This window comes from Taudactylus pleione, unplaced genomic scaffold (genome assembly GCF_031769625.1).
Source record: "Taudactylus pleione unplaced genomic scaffold, aTauple2 ptg000217l, whole genome shotgun sequence".
NCBI classification, from domain to species: domain Eukaryota; kingdom Metazoa; phylum Chordata; class Amphibia; order Anura; family Myobatrachidae; genus Taudactylus; species Taudactylus pleione.
In genome coordinates, this window is record NW_028284619.1 from 925,714 (window position 1) to 943,988 (window position 18,275).

At 43.7% G+C, this 18,275-nt stretch overlaps 1 protein-coding gene across 3 annotated transcripts in view; it reads right to left on the minus strand.

The window, feature by feature from the left end:
- Positions 1-18,275, minus strand: part of CACNA2D3 (calcium voltage-gated channel auxiliary subunit alpha2delta 3) — a 1,120,348-nt gene that overhangs the window by 101,319 nt on the left and 1,000,754 nt on the right. For all 3 annotated transcript variants that reach the window (XM_088478672.1, XM_088478674.1, XM_088478673.1), the window contains one exon: positions 5,324-5,394. In XM_088478672.1, the coding sequence (XP_088334798.1) occupies positions 5,324-5,394 (71 nt within the window). The remainder of the gene's footprint in view (positions 1-5,323; positions 5,395-18,275) is intronic.

Genomic DNA, 18,275 nt, shown 5'->3' on the forward strand with positions numbered 1-18,275 from the left:
CCGGAGGTAAGCGAAATTAAGGAAGGGGGGGGTCGCGGGGGGGTCACGATCGCGGAAGGGGGTAGTGGCGGCCGGTCGGCGGCGTATGCGCGGACACCTTGTCACTGTATTTCTTCCAAACAATAGTCAGTAATATCACACTACAATCTGCATTTTTATGCGGATTGTGGTAAATAGGGCCCTAAGTGAGCTACACTGGCAGATTATGGAATAGTTCCAATTAATAATTAATATAACAAAATAGAGATTGTCTCATAATTGAAAATGTTGCTAAGACAAATAAGGCACTATTAAGCCATAGAATATATAAAAAAGAACATTTTGCATTAGTGTGACTTATTTCTTCTAATTCTAGAATTAAATTCCTATTTCGTTTTAGAGCAAAACTAAAATTTAAAAAAAGGAAACTGACAGGTACTTTTGCCTGAAGTCGCCTCTTGGAAACTCAGGAACACACTGCTTTTGCCAGTTGAATGAAGGACTGCGCATAACTGACTTTCTTTAGCAACATATATGACCATGGAAATAAGGTATCCGGATAGAAGCTCAACAATGTAAAGGGCAACAGTCAATTGACCGGCATGCAGTAGGTTGACAGGTACAAAAGATCAACTGACAAAAGCTCAACGGTGCAGAAGGTCAACAGAGTAAAAAAGTCGACAGGTTCAAATGGTCAACACACATATGGCAGGCACAAAAATGGTTGACATAGTTTTTATGGCTGGGTTAGGGTTAACCTGCTGGAGGGGACAGTTAGGGTTAGGCACTAGTGGGAAGATTAGGCTAGGGTTAGGTTTAGCCACTTGGGGAGGGTTAGGGTTAGGCTTAAATTACAAAAAAAAAACATGTTGACCAATTTTGTTGTGGCGACCATTTGTTTGTCGACCATTTGAACGTGTCGACCTTTTGACCCTGTCGACCGTCTGCACTGTCGACCTTTTGTACAGCTCGACATTTTTTCCATGTCGACCTATTGACTGTTGACCTTTACATTGTCAATCTTTTGTACCACACCTCAGGTGGATGTGCTAATTCAAGTATTTTGATTTATTCCAGTAATTTGTAGTACTCCGAATAACTTTAAAACATTTTTGGAGAATTACCTCTTAACTTTAAAACATTTGAGTAGAATATGATACCTGAAAAACACTGAAACAAAATCAATACCATTAGAGTAAAACCTAAATACATATTTGTAAAGTAAAGTTAAGTAAAAATTATTATCTGTTGAACCTTCCTACTGCTAAACGATTCTAAAAACCACTCCAAGATTGAAAATGTCAAATATGAATAACAAAGAAGAAAAAAACACATCTGGCGCTTGCAGAGTCTCATGGGACCTGGAGCACCAAGAGATAAGTGAATGTGTAATAAAGTGATAAAACACAAGGTGTGTGTGTGTCATGTCTTTTTTTATATATATTCTCTTCACAGTGAAGGTACAGGTTCCAGTGGCCTGCTGGCACTTGTGGTTCTACATGTGCCGCAGGGCAGTCTGGCTGGGACCTGTGTTCTCACTGTGAAGAACAATATTAGTTCTATCATTAATCCATTACCTCTGCACCCATGCAGGGAAGAGCACCGGGCTTTGCCCTAATGCTGGGGTATCTTTGGGAGAGGGGACCCCGTTTTTGGCGGGGTCCTCACTTTCCATGGAAAACCAAGACTTGGGTGGGAAGACTGGGCCTGTAGAATGCTTTGTCAGGGGAGGACCCCACTCTGTGTGTGCCCCTTGCTGTGGTATTAGCTCCCCAGCTGGTTGAGCCCAGTGCAATTCATTTTTCCAGGACAAGAATGGGCTCAAAAGTCCAGTGCTGGTTATGCTTTTGGGGGAGAGGAGAGTGAGCCCCACAACTGTGTTTTTTAAAATTTGTAACTCTTTTTTTAACCCTATACTGCACAGAAGCCTGCACAGATCAGTGAGTTTCTGAGGAGGGGATCTGTTTTGAACATCTATTTTGGACCAAGGGCCTGATTCAGACCCGGTCGCAAGTGCTGAGCGCTCACAGCGGTGTCGATGGTGGCCCAGAGCGCATGCGCACGACGGAGCCGGCTCCATCGTGCGCATGCGCGAGACCCGGATAGCGACGGGCACATTCCGTCGCTCCGGGTCTCGTACCAAAGGGGGCGTGCTGTCGATGTTGAGTGACAGCATGCCACCTTTGGTGGGCGGGCCGGGGGAGTGGCTGGCCAAATGGAGGGGCTCCCATGTGAACGCCTCAGTTTGGGGGGCGGCCCCACTGACATCACGAGTGATGTCATTGGGAGAGATTTCGGCTCTGTTAGAGCCAAAATCTCTGGGGCTTGCGGCAACGAGACCCTACAACAAGGGTCTCGTCGCAAGTCCGACGGTCACGATGGTCTTGACCATCGCGACCATCTTCCTGGCCGCTCGCTATAGCTGTGGGTGGTCACCCACAGCTATGCGAGCGGCCAGGAGGCCGTTCTCCAAAAAAAAATAGCCTGGCCCTGATTCAGAGCGAGCGCTCTGTCTGAGCGTCCGGCTCTGAATCAGGGCCCAAGTTTTTTCCATTTACGATTATGTTTGCAGACACGATTCTTGGTAAAGCCATTCCCCATGTTCTATTCCAGTCTATGGAAAGTACTTGCGAGTTGTTTCGATGGTGTATTCATTTATATTTGTGTGTACAACCATGTTTTCCAGATCCAATCGCGTTTTAACACTCGTGTTTGTCTTTGGTAAATCTCTGTGTTTGAAAATCAGGGGAAACACGGGTGGGAATGCAATATTGGCAGACACAATTCTTAGTAAATACCCCTAAGTATCTATATACTGTATATACACAGAGCTTTTTTTATGAAAAAAGGTGATGCTTATTTTATTTATTTATTAAATGATTTCACTGATTTCTTCCTGGTTCTGGAATTAGTTATATGAATAAAAAAATTGACAAAAAAGGTGCCGTTACTTGTGTACCACTGAGTACCATCAGAAAATAGCACGGCATGTATAAAATACTTGCTTACTCTCCCAGGGTATTCAGAAAACTCCAGAATTTTGGTATCTCTCCCAGACTCAGGGGAAAGTAGATCAGCCCTCCAAATGAAGTGGGTGGTCTGTGGGCTTGATGATCGTGTAACTGTGGCCCCATCCACCCACTGCACAATGTCACAAATTGCAGTATTGAGCAGTGGGGCTGCACTGCTATTCGCGGTGTCATGGCCCATGCACCACCCACCTGAACATCATGCTCCGCCCCCTCTCCTGCTGCTCTGTCCTATTCCCACCACACACACACTCAGTCCTACCCCCATTCTTACCCTATTTCCAGCGACCCGGCGAGTCCTCCTCCTCTCCACTAGGTCTGCCCCCTCTCCCTAGCTATAAAAGCAGTTGGACAGGTATACATGTTGGAGACGGGACAGACCTTAGCGGATTATTATATAGATATCTTTAGGGAGGGGAGTTGGGTTGTGGGGTGCTCTAAGTGTGTGGAAGTATATAATAAGACTCGGCAGTAAGCAGACATTAGGCCCAAACTGATTACATCATTTTTTATCAGCACTTGATTTTATTATATAGATTATCCTCAGCATTACCTTTATTCTTGTCATCTTAGCTATTGTCGTTCTTGGGACAGTCTCACCTTTTTCTCCTCTACAGAGTGTTTTTTCTTTCTGTACCTGACATGTGCATCCCTGTATTCTATACGGTTATATGTCTGGTTGTCGTTATAACATTATACTGTTATATAATGTTGTGATGTTGTAACTGAATGATTATCAGGAATGTCTGTGCTGTCATCAAGTTGTGGTATGTGATGAGTAGGTATAACAGAAGTGTTTGGGGAGGTAGAGAAGATAATTTCACCAGAACACCTGCTCTCACTGTGTTTGCTCCACACTTTCCCAGAACCACTATATCTGGTCTCAGTGTCACCACGCTCTTGGCTGCAGAAGTGCAAATTAATCATGGTGTGCTTCATCTTACAGGTACTATCTGAGAAGCATTGTAGCGTCTAACAACGGATCTACAGATGCTAGTGAGAAAGAGGAAGCAGGCAGTGCGATTAAGAGACTCACGTGCAGTAAGGTTGTAACCTGCACAGTGCATCATTTCAACATTCTAGAAATTAGATTGATTTCCAATAGTCAAAGGTTCAATTCAAACATCCACCAAGCTACAGCCGAGTTCTCCTGACACTGTGAACTTGTAATATTTGCATGAAAACCAAGAAAGACTGAACCAGTTTACTCATTACTAACAATAACTAGAAACTGTGGGCCTGATTCAGCAAGGATTGCAGTTACTCATACACACACAATTGGCGATTGTTCCGTGGATGCGTATGCATCGCAGTGTACGTGCGCGAACTAGCTACTGCGATCGGGACAGCGATTGTAGAGGATACGCAGATACGCAGACCCATGGCAGAGTGATTGACATGAAGTGCCCTTTGTGGGTGGTGACGGGGAGGGGGTTTGGGAAAACACAGACGTGCCAGTGCGTTGGGACGGCGTTGCAGGGGCGTGCTTAAATCAGCCACTGCGATACCATACGCATGCTGATGCCTCATAGCGTGCGCTGAAGTTAGCAATCCCTGAGTGAGGTCTGACCTGCCTTAACCTAGCGTCTGGGTCCGATGTTACTCGATGTTACAGATTGTTTCGTTATGTTGCCCAAGTATACGGATGTGAGTAAGGGGAAGCGGACGTCCTCATGTTAGGCTGCCATTGCAATGCAAACATTTACATATCACCGCTGATATTAGCACCGGCATTGCGTGTATATAAGCAGAATAGCGATCCGTAGTGAATCAGACCCTGTGTGCAGCCCTGACAACATTCAGTATAGGTAAATAGTTACTAAAAATCAGTCAGCTGGGCCAGTAAGATTCTTTACCTAGGGCTTGATTCAGAGATATACGCAATGCCGATTATTATACAGATCAAGCGACTGTTTGCCATTGGCCATGCTTGTCAGCCACACTGAAAGTGCGCAGCGATTGGTTTGCGTTTCCATTTGTAAAGTGAGTGACAGGAAGTCACTGTTTGGGGGAGGTAACAGGGTTTGGTTATAAAAACGCAGGGGTGCCTTACCATTTACACGACGTTACATGGCCATTGCGATCTCCTACGCAGCATGAGAGCTCTCTGATATTTACGCTGGCACGCGACGTAGGCCGCAGATGAGAAAGCAGCGGTGGGCGTCCCTATGCTTGGGTAAGCTTTGGAACTATTAGCATATTTTCGCAGCTGCAATCGCATTGGCGTCTACTCTATATCTGAATCAGGCCCCTAGTAAGTGTGGAAACCTAGTAAGTGCAAGTCATTATATTCATCTTCTTCACAGCAATCTTACCTTTTAAATGACCCCATTGTTAGCAATTTATTCATCACAGCTCCTTCAACTTCCCCAAAAAAACGTCCAGTCTAGAGGAAAATCACAGAGGATAATCAATTAGCAGAATTATATTGTTATGTATAGCCAGGCATGATACCTGACACACGGCATCCTCTGGCACAACCAACCTAAGTGTGCCAAGCCGCCTGCTCAATTTAAATGTCTTCACTCTCTCGATGGCCATGCAGACCAATCAATATATTACTTTCACTGCACATCGTGTACCAGTATAAATATATGGAATGGAAAGTTCTTTTAAGGAAAAAAAAAATTTCTATAGATTTCTGAATATTAATTAACCTCCTTACATAAGTTAGTAACTATTAAATTCACAATGTCAACATGAGAATGTCTACATTATGCACGTCGACATGTACATATTGTCGACATTGATCATGTCGACATTCAGTCAGCGCTGATGTTATGTCGACATCCCCGCGGTCGGGATGCTGGTGGTCAGAATACCGACAGTGGCATCCCAACAGTCAGAAATCCAACAGGATTAGGCATGTATCCTAAACCTAGCATCTAATCCCACCCCTAACCCACCTCTCCCACAGCCTAATCCTAACCCTCCCCCTGCAGCCTGTACCTAACCCTCTCCCCTACAGCCTAACCCTAATCCTCTTCCTAGTGCCTAACCCCTAGCGCTAAACCTAATCCTCCTCCTAACCCTAATACTTACTGTTCGGGATGTCAGTAGTCGGGATTCAGGAGCAAGGATCCCGACCGTAGTCGGGATTCCGGCGCAGGGACCATAGACCCCTAACTCCACAGTCAGCCACCTCTGCTGTGTGATTGGGTGAGTGACTGATGTGTATTAATCATGAAATGGTTACAGTAATATTAGAACGTCAGGTCATCAGTTAATTAGAAATTCAGTGAATTGTTACATTAACTCAAAGAGACATGATGTTCTGGATGGTACATTGTTAAAACATTATGAATATTCAGTTTATGTAAAGAAAACATTATATAACCTGTACCCATAATTAACAACGCAAACAGCAAATCCAAGAATTATAGATTACAGGGAAAGAAACACGAATGTCTTTAATTTGCATTGTTCCATGTCCAAATGTTCGACATTTAAATGATGAAGGAATGTTCAGCATGATGAGCATGAGAAGGGGAGCAATCTCATGCTGTCATTTTATTGTCAATTCCAATTGTGTTCAGCTGATGTGATGGTAAATGTTCTTCTTAGGATGATTAACAAAACATTCTCCATGCTCTGCTAATGTGCTACATTTCAAGGAGACCAATGAGTTATAGACAGTGGGCTGTATGTTTCATTATGGACAATATTACTCAATGCCATTGTTTTGTACTTTTAAATACACTAACAAGCACCCTACAATACGGAACAGCTGCAGATGTGGCCAATGCATGTCTCAGGGAGTGATCCAGCAAAGGGAAGATGATCTGAAGTCGTCAGGTATGTTTGGTCAACAGTTATGCTGTTGACAGTTAAAATACTTAGAGCATGTGGTCGACTGCAGAATGCCGACATGGCCGTAATGTTGTTTAAAGCATTTTTAACTTGTCTGCATTATAAGTGAAAGCTGTTATAATGCTGACACAGTAAAAATCCTTTAACCGACATTACTGATGTGCCAACATTCTGCACTCAACATTATGCTGTCATCCTTTTGACTGTCGACAGCATAACTGTCAACCATTTAACGACATCCCAGGTGTTAATAGGTGATGACCCATGGGCAAGCAGAACTACAACAACATACATCTTCACAGAACACAGAACGGAAAGTGTTCCTAAAGCTTAAAATCCCTGGATTTCCGGGATTGAGTTAATCAATGCCAGTCGCCCACAGCACACAGACTCCGGTGCAGATGGGTGCGGCCATACAAGGGGGTGGGCTGGTGTGCAGCATGACCTTTATGATGTTACACACAGCCGTACCGCCATAGCAGGCCTTGGGGTGTTACCCAGTGAAGAGACTTCATATTCCCAGAATTTACATTTTCCTGAAATGTATACCCCCTACCCCTACCATGACATATTTCCAAGTCAATCCATCATTTGTGTTGGAGGACCAGATAACTGATCCTTTGCGGCTGACGAGACATCGAGAGGGTGGACCAGTATTACTAAGCCCAATCCTTGAGATTTTGGTGTTTGTGTGCAGTGGCAAACGCAGGATTTCTAGAGGGGGGTTTCCAAATGCTTCATTTTAGAGTTAGTGTGACCAATCCATGAAGAGGGTAGAATTAGTACTTAACCAGCTTTAATATGCGTCATACAAAGTATATTGTGTGTCATAATTCCAGCATATACAGGACCAGCAATCACAGTAAGCCATTAAATGCGGCAGTAGGGCAATCGTGCCTGAGCTGTTTTATTTTAGATGTGGGCACCATTCCAGAGCATTGGAGCAAGTCTGGGGGAGCAGCAGAATAACCTAGCGCTGCCCTGGACATATATGTACATACTGAGCTCTATAGCAGCACATCCCTAACAGTGAATGTTTTCCAGATCTCCTAGTTAGTGCACAGGTTATTTATTACTGACTGATGCATGTTAAAAGAATCACAGGTGGTGCTAATTATTTCATTTGTGATACTGTGAAGAACATGCAGCACTAGTAAAATTCTATTACATTACTATTTCTATTGTGGTCATGGTGTGGGCTGGGGAGGGGGGTTGCCAGGCAGATGGAAATTCAAATAGGGGAACCACGCCAACTGCCAGGGAGTCCTGGGCGGCGATGTTTGGCAGCGTTTGGAAGGACAGTTAGTGTGGCTCCCCTATTTGAATTTTGGACTGCACTTCAGCCCCACCTCTGGAGCCGCCACTGCTGAGGATTATATTGAGACGCCCAGCTGCGGCTTTGCAAATCCAAGCATCTATGCACAAAGACGCAACATCGGTTGCAGATAATTCGATATTCAGACTTTTGAGTAGCCTTGTGATCACGTAAAATGGGCGGGTCTACTGAGACGCCAGAGCCACTTTCACTGTGTACGGGATCGCAGATGCGGGCTGTAACACGCCTCGAAAATGGTCATGACATGCCTGCGTTCCTTGCCGCCACTCCCCGTTACCTTCCACAAACGCTCTGTGACTGTCAATCACAGCGAGTAAACAGTCCCTGTGAGCGGCTGTGGTAATGTGCCTTGATGCATGTGCAGATTGATGATTATTGCTAAACTACGTAAACATCGGAATAGTGAAAATCTCTTATACAGTCTCAGAGTCGCAGATCAAACTTAGACGCACGGTAGCAGAAACTTTATGGGCGTTCCTGGACTGTGACTGGGAGGTAACAGGGGGATTTGTCGCTGAAAGTGGTCGCATATATACCGTAGACGCTCAACCAATCACAGAGGAGGCCACACGCTGACAGAGAAATTACCAAGCAGTATTTCAGCGCCTACAGACACTGACAGGACCTATGTAACTCGCTCCTTGTGGGGTTTTTTTTTTTTTTTTTTAGACTTTTTTCTTATTTTACACTTTGTTGGATATAATATAACACAAATGTTTCTGCCGCTATCAAAATAATAAAAATGGGGGTGTGATGTGACTGAATATAATAGCGAATGATAAACTAATATGATATTAAGACTTTATTGGTGGTAATATCTAAAATGTTAGAACTCAAAATGAGGAACAAACATTATGGGGCATTTGTAGAGCGTAAGGTGTGCAGCAAATCACATGCTCTCTACATTCCTATGAAGTGCTGTAGTATATTCTCAGTCAGTAACAAGTTACACATTTGACCTCATTTATACCTGGTGGAGGCTACAGACGGAAAAGCCTATAGGCTGAACTGTACAGGAGACATTTCAGATTTCAAAGAGCAAGCATTATCTCTTAGAACCCCTTCCAAAATATTTGGGTGTGTGCAGGTTGCTGGAAGCCAGAGGAGCTGTCCTCTTTTATGGGCAATTCATCTGAACTTGTCGACGTTTGAACATTGCGATTTACTCTAATTGAGGAACAGTCGCCAAGAACATAAATCAAATTGGGGCATGTAATGTAACTAATAACTATTATTATATATGCTTTATAGATGTGCAGAATTAATTCCATGCAAGCATTAAAATGGTAATTATCAGAAATACTAAATGCTTCTAGTTCCAAAAAAAAGATTAGACAACAAAATGCTTCATTATGAAATAAAGTTAATCAGAATGTTTGTTGTTGTACATGCTCCTCTAGATATGTGTAGGCTCCATTTTGCTAAAGAGGGTGCAAAAGGATCTGGGTTCATTAGACCAATATATGTGGCCTGGATAAACCCTTAATATACAGTATGTGAGGTTTGGTGACTATAAAGGGGTTCTGGATGGGCCTTCGAAGAAGAGATCTGTGTCATAATTTTGAATAGTAGCATAAATAAAAGTCCTTGAGTCCATTGATAAACTCTAAAATGTGGCCCGATCATCACCTCTTCCACCATAAATTATATCTACAATGGTTAATTTTAGTGACTAAAATGTTATATGGTGCATCCTCAAATGCTCAGTATATAATACAGCCCAGGGACCAGTATAATACAACCGTATATCTACCATATAATAAAGCAACACACTGAAGGCTTGATTCAGCAAGGAACGCAGTTGTGTATATGCACGCAATCGGTCGATTAATTTGCACTGCGCATGCATCGCAGTGCGCGTGTGCGAACTAGCAATTGTGATGGGAACTGCATCTGCAAAGGCTATGCAGACCCAGAGCAGAGTGAATGACAGGAAGTGCCGTTTGTGGGTGGTGATGGGGGGGGTGGGGTGGTCGGGCGAACGCAGGTGTGCCAGTACGTTTCTAGGCCATTGCATGAGCATGCATAAATTAGCCACTGCGATACCTGACGCCTCCATAGGTCTCATAGCGTGCGTAGCTAGTGACACAGACGGAGTGACGTCAACCGGTGTGCCAGAGCCGGGTCTATGCTTGGAGGATCGCTGTCCGGAGACCGGCTTACCATACTGCTGAGTTACGGAGGATCCATCGGTGGTAAAACCGCTTGCTTTTAAACTTTGATGTACGTTTACAGATATCAGTAATGTTATTGTATTACTTCTTAATCACGATGCGCTCTCCTTATTATTTGCTTCAAGAACTAATTGCTACGTGGCGTGGAGCTGGATGTAGCTGCACCTATCTGAAGTTGATTCACTGGCACCAAGAAACAGAGAACTCTGGCCCTGATTCAGAACTCTGGCCCTAGAGTGCTTTCGGCTCATACAGAGCCGAAAGCACTCCCACTGACATCACTTGTGGGCCGGCCCCAGACGGTAGGCGTTCCCATGCCTCCGTCTGGGCAGCCACGCCCCTGGCACGCCCACCAAAGGGTGCGTGCTGTCACTCAACATCGATAGCACGTCCCCTTTGGTACGAGACCCGGAGTGATGGTTTGCCTGTCGCTATCCGGGTCTCGCGCATGCGCACGACGGAACCGGGTCCGTCGTGCGCATGCGCACTGGGCCAACATTGACTCTCTTGCTCAGGCAAAAGGGAAGAGAGAAATGGGTCGGTAGTTAGAGAGAAGGTTAGGACCAAGGGTAGGTTTTTTAAGAATGGGGGAGACAAGGGCATGCTTGAATGCAGAAGGAACAGTGCCTGATGAGGTTAATGAGCTGGGCAAGATGGGAGCAGACAGAAGGAGAGAGGTAGCGGAAGAGGCAGGAGGGGATAGGATCAAGGGGGAAGGTGGAAGGGGGGGAGGACGGGATGAGGGGCATGACTTCCTCTACAGATACAGGGGAGAAGGATGTTAGAGTTGGTAAAGTTGATGGGGAGGGGTGATCTGGGAAAGGAGGAGGTGGAGAGCTGGGGAACTGGTTGGATATGATGTCCTGACGTATGGAATCAATTTTAGATGTAAAGTAGGTAGCAAAGTCAAGGGCAGAGAGCAAGGAGGGGAGATGAGGAGGGGGTGGGCGAAGGAGGGAGTTCAAAGTGGTGAAGAGACGCTGGGGATTAGAGGACTGAGAGGAGATGATATTCTTGAAATATGACTGTTTAGAGAGGGAATGAGCAGTACTATAGAATGAGAGCATAAATTTGAAATGGAGAAAATCTGCCTTAGAGCGTGATCTACTTCACTGTCGCTCAGCGGTTCGTGAACATTTTTGCAGATATCTGGTGCATTTGGAATGCCAGGGTTGAGGAGTAGATCTGTGAGTGTGAGTAGTGATCGCGAGTGAAGACCAGATCAAGCAAATGGCCACTCACATGGGAGAGTGAGGAGGTCCATTGGGAGAGGCCAAATGAAGAAGTGAGGGTGAGGAGTTTGGAGGCAGAGGATTCTGTGGGGATATCAATTGGAATATTTAAGTCACCTAGCATAATGGAGGGAAGGTCTGAGGAGAGAAAGTGAGGGAGCCAGAAAGCAAAGTTGTCAAGGAACTTGGAGGGAGGGCCAGGGGGATGGTAAATGACAGCTACTCCGAGGTGTACTGGGTGGAAGAGGCGTACAGTATGGACATCAAATGTAGAGAATGTAAGGGATGGTTCAGAGGGTATAGGTTGGTATGAGTAACTGGGGGATAGAATGACCCCGACACCACCACCATGGCGACCCCCAGATTGGGGGGGTTGTGGGAAAAGGTGAGGCCCCCAGAGGAGAGAGGTGCAGGAGAGGTGGTGTCCGAGGGTAAAATCCAGGTTTCAGTAATGGCTAGGAGATTCAGGGAGTTGGAGATGAAAAGGTCATGGGTGGGGACCAGTTTAATACAGACTGACTTGACATTCAGGATAGAGGGACAAAGTTTGTTGGGGAGATTTGAATGAGATTTGAATGAGATTATCAGGGTTGCTGTAGCGTGGAGGTGAGATTAATTTGGGGGACCGAGATGAATAGAGTGTAGCGATGGTGCGGTCTCCAGTGCTAGAATGGGGAGCCAGTAGAAGGTGGAATAGAAGGTGTATAGGATGTACACCTTTTTTGGTAGGTATGTGCAGTACAAATTTGCATATTTGACACTAAACAAACGGGCATATGTGCAACACAGCATGAGCCCCTAAACCCAAGGGGGCCTCAAAAGTGATCACTGTGGCCTGTATTGCTACACCCCTGATTTAGACCTCAGCAGAAGCATTTCTATCAAACCATCAGATTTACTAAATGATTTCCTTTTATTTAAGATCGACAATACCTATAGAGGACGCTGTCACACAGAGGACACATATTTTAGTTGAACCTATGCTTTGACAGGCAGAATTGAAAACTTCATATTTTGTTCTTTATTTCTGCACCCTTGTACAAATCTTCTCAATAGGGGCAACATAACATTTTTCACAGAGGTCTGCTGTACATGTCTCTCCACAAAAGGGCAACGGTAAATCCCCTTTGAGTTGCCTCTTTCACAGCTAGAATCATTTTTAAATAAGGTCTATTTCTAAGAAATCACTCAATACGCTATTTTCCTACAGACCACCTGAAATGCTTGCATAAGTCACATCCGGATTTCATAGAGGGCTTCGCAGCCTGTTCTGTACGAATTCCTGTCGTGAGATGTAGAAGGGGTCCTTTCTAATTTGGCATCCATCATCTTAGAGCATAAATGTTTGTTTTAATCAAGGTATTTATACATACGTCTGGCGGTGCATGTTTATGTATAAATGTATTGCTCTGTGTGCCGTGCCAAATGTAAATGCCGTAGTGAGTATGACAGTGAGAGGTATAAGAAGCAAAATAATATAATCCTTGCCAGAGGAATCACACAAAATCAGTCATTCCCCTGAAGAAAGGCTCGATATTCTTAATGTTTTCTGAAAGAACTATTGTTTTCGCCCATCAGATCACATTTCTCCTAATTTTTACAGGAGAAGCTCAGAAATCGAGAAGACCACCAAGTTTTGAATTGTTTATTAGTGACTGTCTGAGTTACTGCCCTTTGGCAAAAGGAAACTTCCCCACTACCGCTAATAATTGGTTAGAAAACATAACTGGGGAGATTGAATTTCCGCTGCACTGCAATGTCACCAAATGAATCTGCTCAATTGTTGTTGTCCAAGAATTACCAGCTCCTAACGCAGCCATGATTGGACAGCGTAATTAAATGACTAAATTATTCACATAATCCTAAAGGGAGGCTCCTTCTTAAGTGTAATAATTAAAGTTATGTTGACATTAGAAAAGGAATGCTATTTCTTGGCATTTATATCCATGTCTGACACTTCCTTTGTGCGCTGGGTAAATATTTGGGGGTCTTTCTAACATTCCAACTGACATTATGGACCACTTGTGGTGTCCACCGGACTTGTGCGACTTGTTACATTATGGTATATCAAAAAGTGAACGGAAAAGTCTAAAATACATAATATAGATGTCAGGTTGCTGAAGAAGGAATAAATATTATAGCACTAGAAAACATTTTTATTCAAAAACTAACCCTATTTCCTATACTTAGCAGAATTGTAAATGGAAAACTTTTAATAAGCAATAAATACTGTGTAATGTACATTTACTGTTTAATTTAATTTCATAACATGGGACTAGAAGCAAACTCCCTCTGTGTGTAAAATAAATATATATATTTACCAAATAAAAAATAAATATATATATATATATATATATATATATATATATATATACAATATATATATATATATATATATATATATATACACATAGAGAGTAAGCTCCACTGGGTCAGGGACTGAAGTGAATGGCCAAATATTCTCTGCAAAGCGCTGGTGAACATGTGTGCGCTATATAACTGGTAATAATAATAATATACAGAGAGAGAGAGAAAGAAGGAGAGAAAGAAAGAAAGAAAGAAAGAAAGAAAGAAAGAAAGAAAGAAAGTGTGAGAGACACTGCCCCCTAGTGTAAAATATAAGAAGCTCTGTGACCATATAAGCAGTTCTGTGATAAAGGCATAGGATGTCAACTACACCCCAGGCACAAGGTAAGAGTATGCGGACAAAAGACTTTTCTGTTCCTTATAGAATACTCAACAATTTATTGTCTATGGATGTCAGGTTTTTAGCATTGAGATTATTTGCTGTGAGCTGAATACTATAGTTGCAAGATTAAACTTGAGACGCAGCTGCTGTACTAGAGATCTGAGGTACGGTACATGTAAAATAGAACAACATGTATTTGTACACAGCAATGTTTCCAGATCACTTTATCAGTGGACATAAAAGCATACCAGAAACATTTGGCCAGGGTATAGAGCATTACTTAGTTATAATCAACTAATTTGGCAAGCAAATAGGGCGTGATCTGGTGTTCAATTAGCAGCTTCATCATGGATATATTCTAATAACACATATTAAAAGATTTCTCATGTTAAAATGACCTTAATGCTCTCCCACTGGAGGGGGGCACATCGTATGTGCTGACTGACCAGTCCCTTCATTTCAGCACTGTGTGCCAGTCTGTTTAAATGTACCTGTTGGGTTGCTCTGCAGCACCTTGCATAGTTTGATTTGTCAGAATCTATGTGAGTTTTCCAACCGTGTTCTGCAAACACATTGGCTGTTCGAAAGATGATCATATGAAGAGGTTCTAGGCCAGCTATAGTATATCAACCAAATGAAGATAACCGTTTTCAAAAAGAAACATCGGTGAAACAACACCCAAAGAGCCTGATTCTAAATTACACGCAATAGTGATGTTTACGGAGGTGAGCGATCTGTTTGCTACTGCACATTCATGTAAATCTTATATTCAGACACACAGATGTACACCGGGGAAAGGGCTGATACTAGCATTACCTGTAGCATAAAGTCGTAGATGCGACTACGGAAAATCATCCCCATTGAGAACAATCACAATTTTGAGAATGGAAGCAGACTTTTATTATGACAAGTCAAGAAAGTTAAAAAGGTCTCCTGTACCCTACGTTGCGGCTAATACGCCGGAATCATTATTTATTGATCCGCTGTTACTGTCAGCAGCTGTATAGTTTTACGCCTCTTGTTCTCTACTCTGGATTTAATACTTTGTACTGTACAGTATGGTGTACCACTTATTTTATTTATTTCCAAGTAGAGTATTATGACTACAGCCAATTCTTTTTCAGCAAATATGGAGAGCATAGTCTTGATAAAAAAAAATCCCTTGTTGAAAGTTTCTGTGAAGCGGAGATGCTCAGCGCAGCCGTCCATTAGTTCAGTTATCAGCAAGTACAGATCCAGCAAAGTGTCCAATGTTCTTCTTTTATTGGGCATCCCCTCTAATTTTGTATTATTTATAAATTGCATATTATTAGCATAATACTACATAGAGAGCTATAATAAATAAGGGCATAACTATAGCCATTGCAAAAAAATGCACTGCAAATAATTTTTGGGAGGGGAGGGAGTGTGTAATCGGAGCATGTACCATATAGCTATCAGCGATATAGTTTAGAGGGAATGGGATTGAAATAACGGCGGCTCAAGTCCAATCCCGACAGCGACAGGCCGACAGGTGAAGATCCTGATGCCCGGTGGTAAGTATGCTAACCCTCCCCTCTCCCCACCCTAACCCTCCCATAGGGGTCCATAACCTCCCCACCTAGTGCCTAACCCTAACCTCAACCCATGGGTGGCTAAACCTAACCCCCCCTCCCTGCACCCTAAACCTATCCCTCCCAGGGAGGTACCTAACCCCCCCCCCCTCCCCCATCCACGAGCTACGTGTATACTTACTTACCCGGCAGAGAGGACAATCAGTCCGGCGTCCTCTGCGTTCCGGCATCAGGATTAACATAGGCATCGGTATTTCTATGCCTATGTTAAATCCCTTGCCGGGATTACGCTGTTTTATAACTACATCCCAGTTTAAAGAACTAGTAAGTCAGGAATCACATATCAGTCATGATGTAAATATGTCATATAGGGGCCTATTCATCATAACTAAAAAATTGACGGAGGTAATTAGGTTAAGAACTTGCATGGAGTTTTACCTAATTACAGGAGTAATTCACCATTCCTCCTCTCCATCAGTATCTATTCCGAAAAGCTGTCATTTTTGCGATGACAGCTTTTCAGGAAATAGATACCTTTCCCTCTCTACTCTAACTTACCGCAGCTGTAATTAGTGCTGTACGTGTGCCGTTATGTTCATAAAAGCAGCGCATGTGCATCACTGATTACAGCCGCGATAACTCTGTGTCCCCAGGCAAGCCCCCTGCCCCCCACCCCTCCTCCCCTCCACTCACCTCCCTGTCCCCCACCTACCTGGCCGCTGCAGCCGCAGACCCTGACCTCCCATTTCAAGAGGAGAAAACAGTAAAATTAATATATATATATATTAGGGGTGTGCACCGGCCACTTTTCGTGTTTTGTGTTTTGGTTTTGGATCTGGATCTTTCTTCGTGTTTTGGATCTGGATTGGTTTTGCCAAAACCACCCTTCCGTGTTTTGGGTTCTGGGTTTTGTGTTTTGGATCTGTATTTTTTTTAAAAAAAGCATAAAAACAGCTAAAATCACAAACACGTGACCCATCTAGGCGTGAAACTGCAGTGGCAGACAGGATGGCATTGAAAAACTAGGCCCCAAACTGTACATAATGCAAAGAAAAAAAAGAGGTGCAAGATGGAATTGTCCTTGGGCCCTCCCACCCACCCTTATGTTGTATAAACAGGACATGCACACTTTCACAAACCAATCATTTCAGCGCCAGGGTCTGCCACACAACTGTGGCTGAAATGATTGGTTCGTTTGGGCCCCCACAAAACAAGCTGGCAATTTATCTGTCCCTGCACAAACTGGCTCTACGGAGGCAAGATGTCATCCTCATCCTCCTCATCCACCGATTCCTCACCCTCTTCAGTGTGTACATCCTCATCCTCACAGAGTATTAATTCGTCCCTGCTGGAACCACAGGTCCCTCTGTACGTTCTGGAGGCTGGTCTCCCTGGAAGAGTTGATAATTCATTTTATGAACATCATCTTCTCCACATTTTGTGGAAGCAACCTCCTACGCCTTTCGCTGACAAGGTTCCCGGCTGCACTAAACACTCTTTCGGAGTACACACTGGAGGGGGGGCAACTCAGGTAAAATAGAGCCAGTTTGTACAGGGACCTCCAAATTGCTTCTTTTTCCTGCCAGTACAGGTACGGACTGTCTGACATGCCTACTTGGATGCTGTCACCGATGTAATCCTTTAACAGACAGACGCACGCTTGTCGCTGCTGCTTTAAGGATGCAGGTGCGGCTACAGCCCACACAATTCACATAGACAGAAAAAAGAAGAAGAATATTTTTATTGTTTGTGTAGCACACTTTGAGGGTGTCACCACCCTTTAACAGACAGACGCACGCTTGTCGCTGCTGCTTTAAGGATGCAGGTGCGGCTACAGCCCACACATTTCACAAAGACCGAAAAAAAAAGAACAATATTTTAATTGTTTGTGCAGCACACTTTGAGGGTGTCACCACCCTTTAACAGACAGACGCACGCTTGTCGCTGCTGCTTTAAGGATGCAGGTGCGGCTACAGCCCACACATTTCACAAAGACCGAAAAAAAAAGAACAATATTTTAATTGTTTGTGTAGCACACTTTGAGGGTGTCACCACCCTTTAACAGACAGACGCACGCTTGTCGCTGCTGCTTTAAGGATGCAGGTGCGGCTACAGCCCACACAATTCACAAAGACAGAAAAAAGAAGAAGAATATTTTTATTGTTTGTGTAGCACACTTTGAGGGTGTCACCACCCTTTAACAGACAGACGCACGCTTGTCGCTGCTGCTTTGAGGATGCAAGTGCGGCTACATCGCACACAAGTCACAAACACATTAAAAAAATAGTTTTTTATTTTTTGGAGCACTTTGAGAGTTACACCACCCTTTAACAGACAGACGCACGCTTGTCGCTGCTGCTTTAAGGATGCAGGTGCGGCTACAGCCCACACATTTCACAAAGACCGAAAAAAAAAAAACAATATTTTAATTGTTTGTGTAGAACACTTTGAGGGTGTCACCACCCTTTAACAG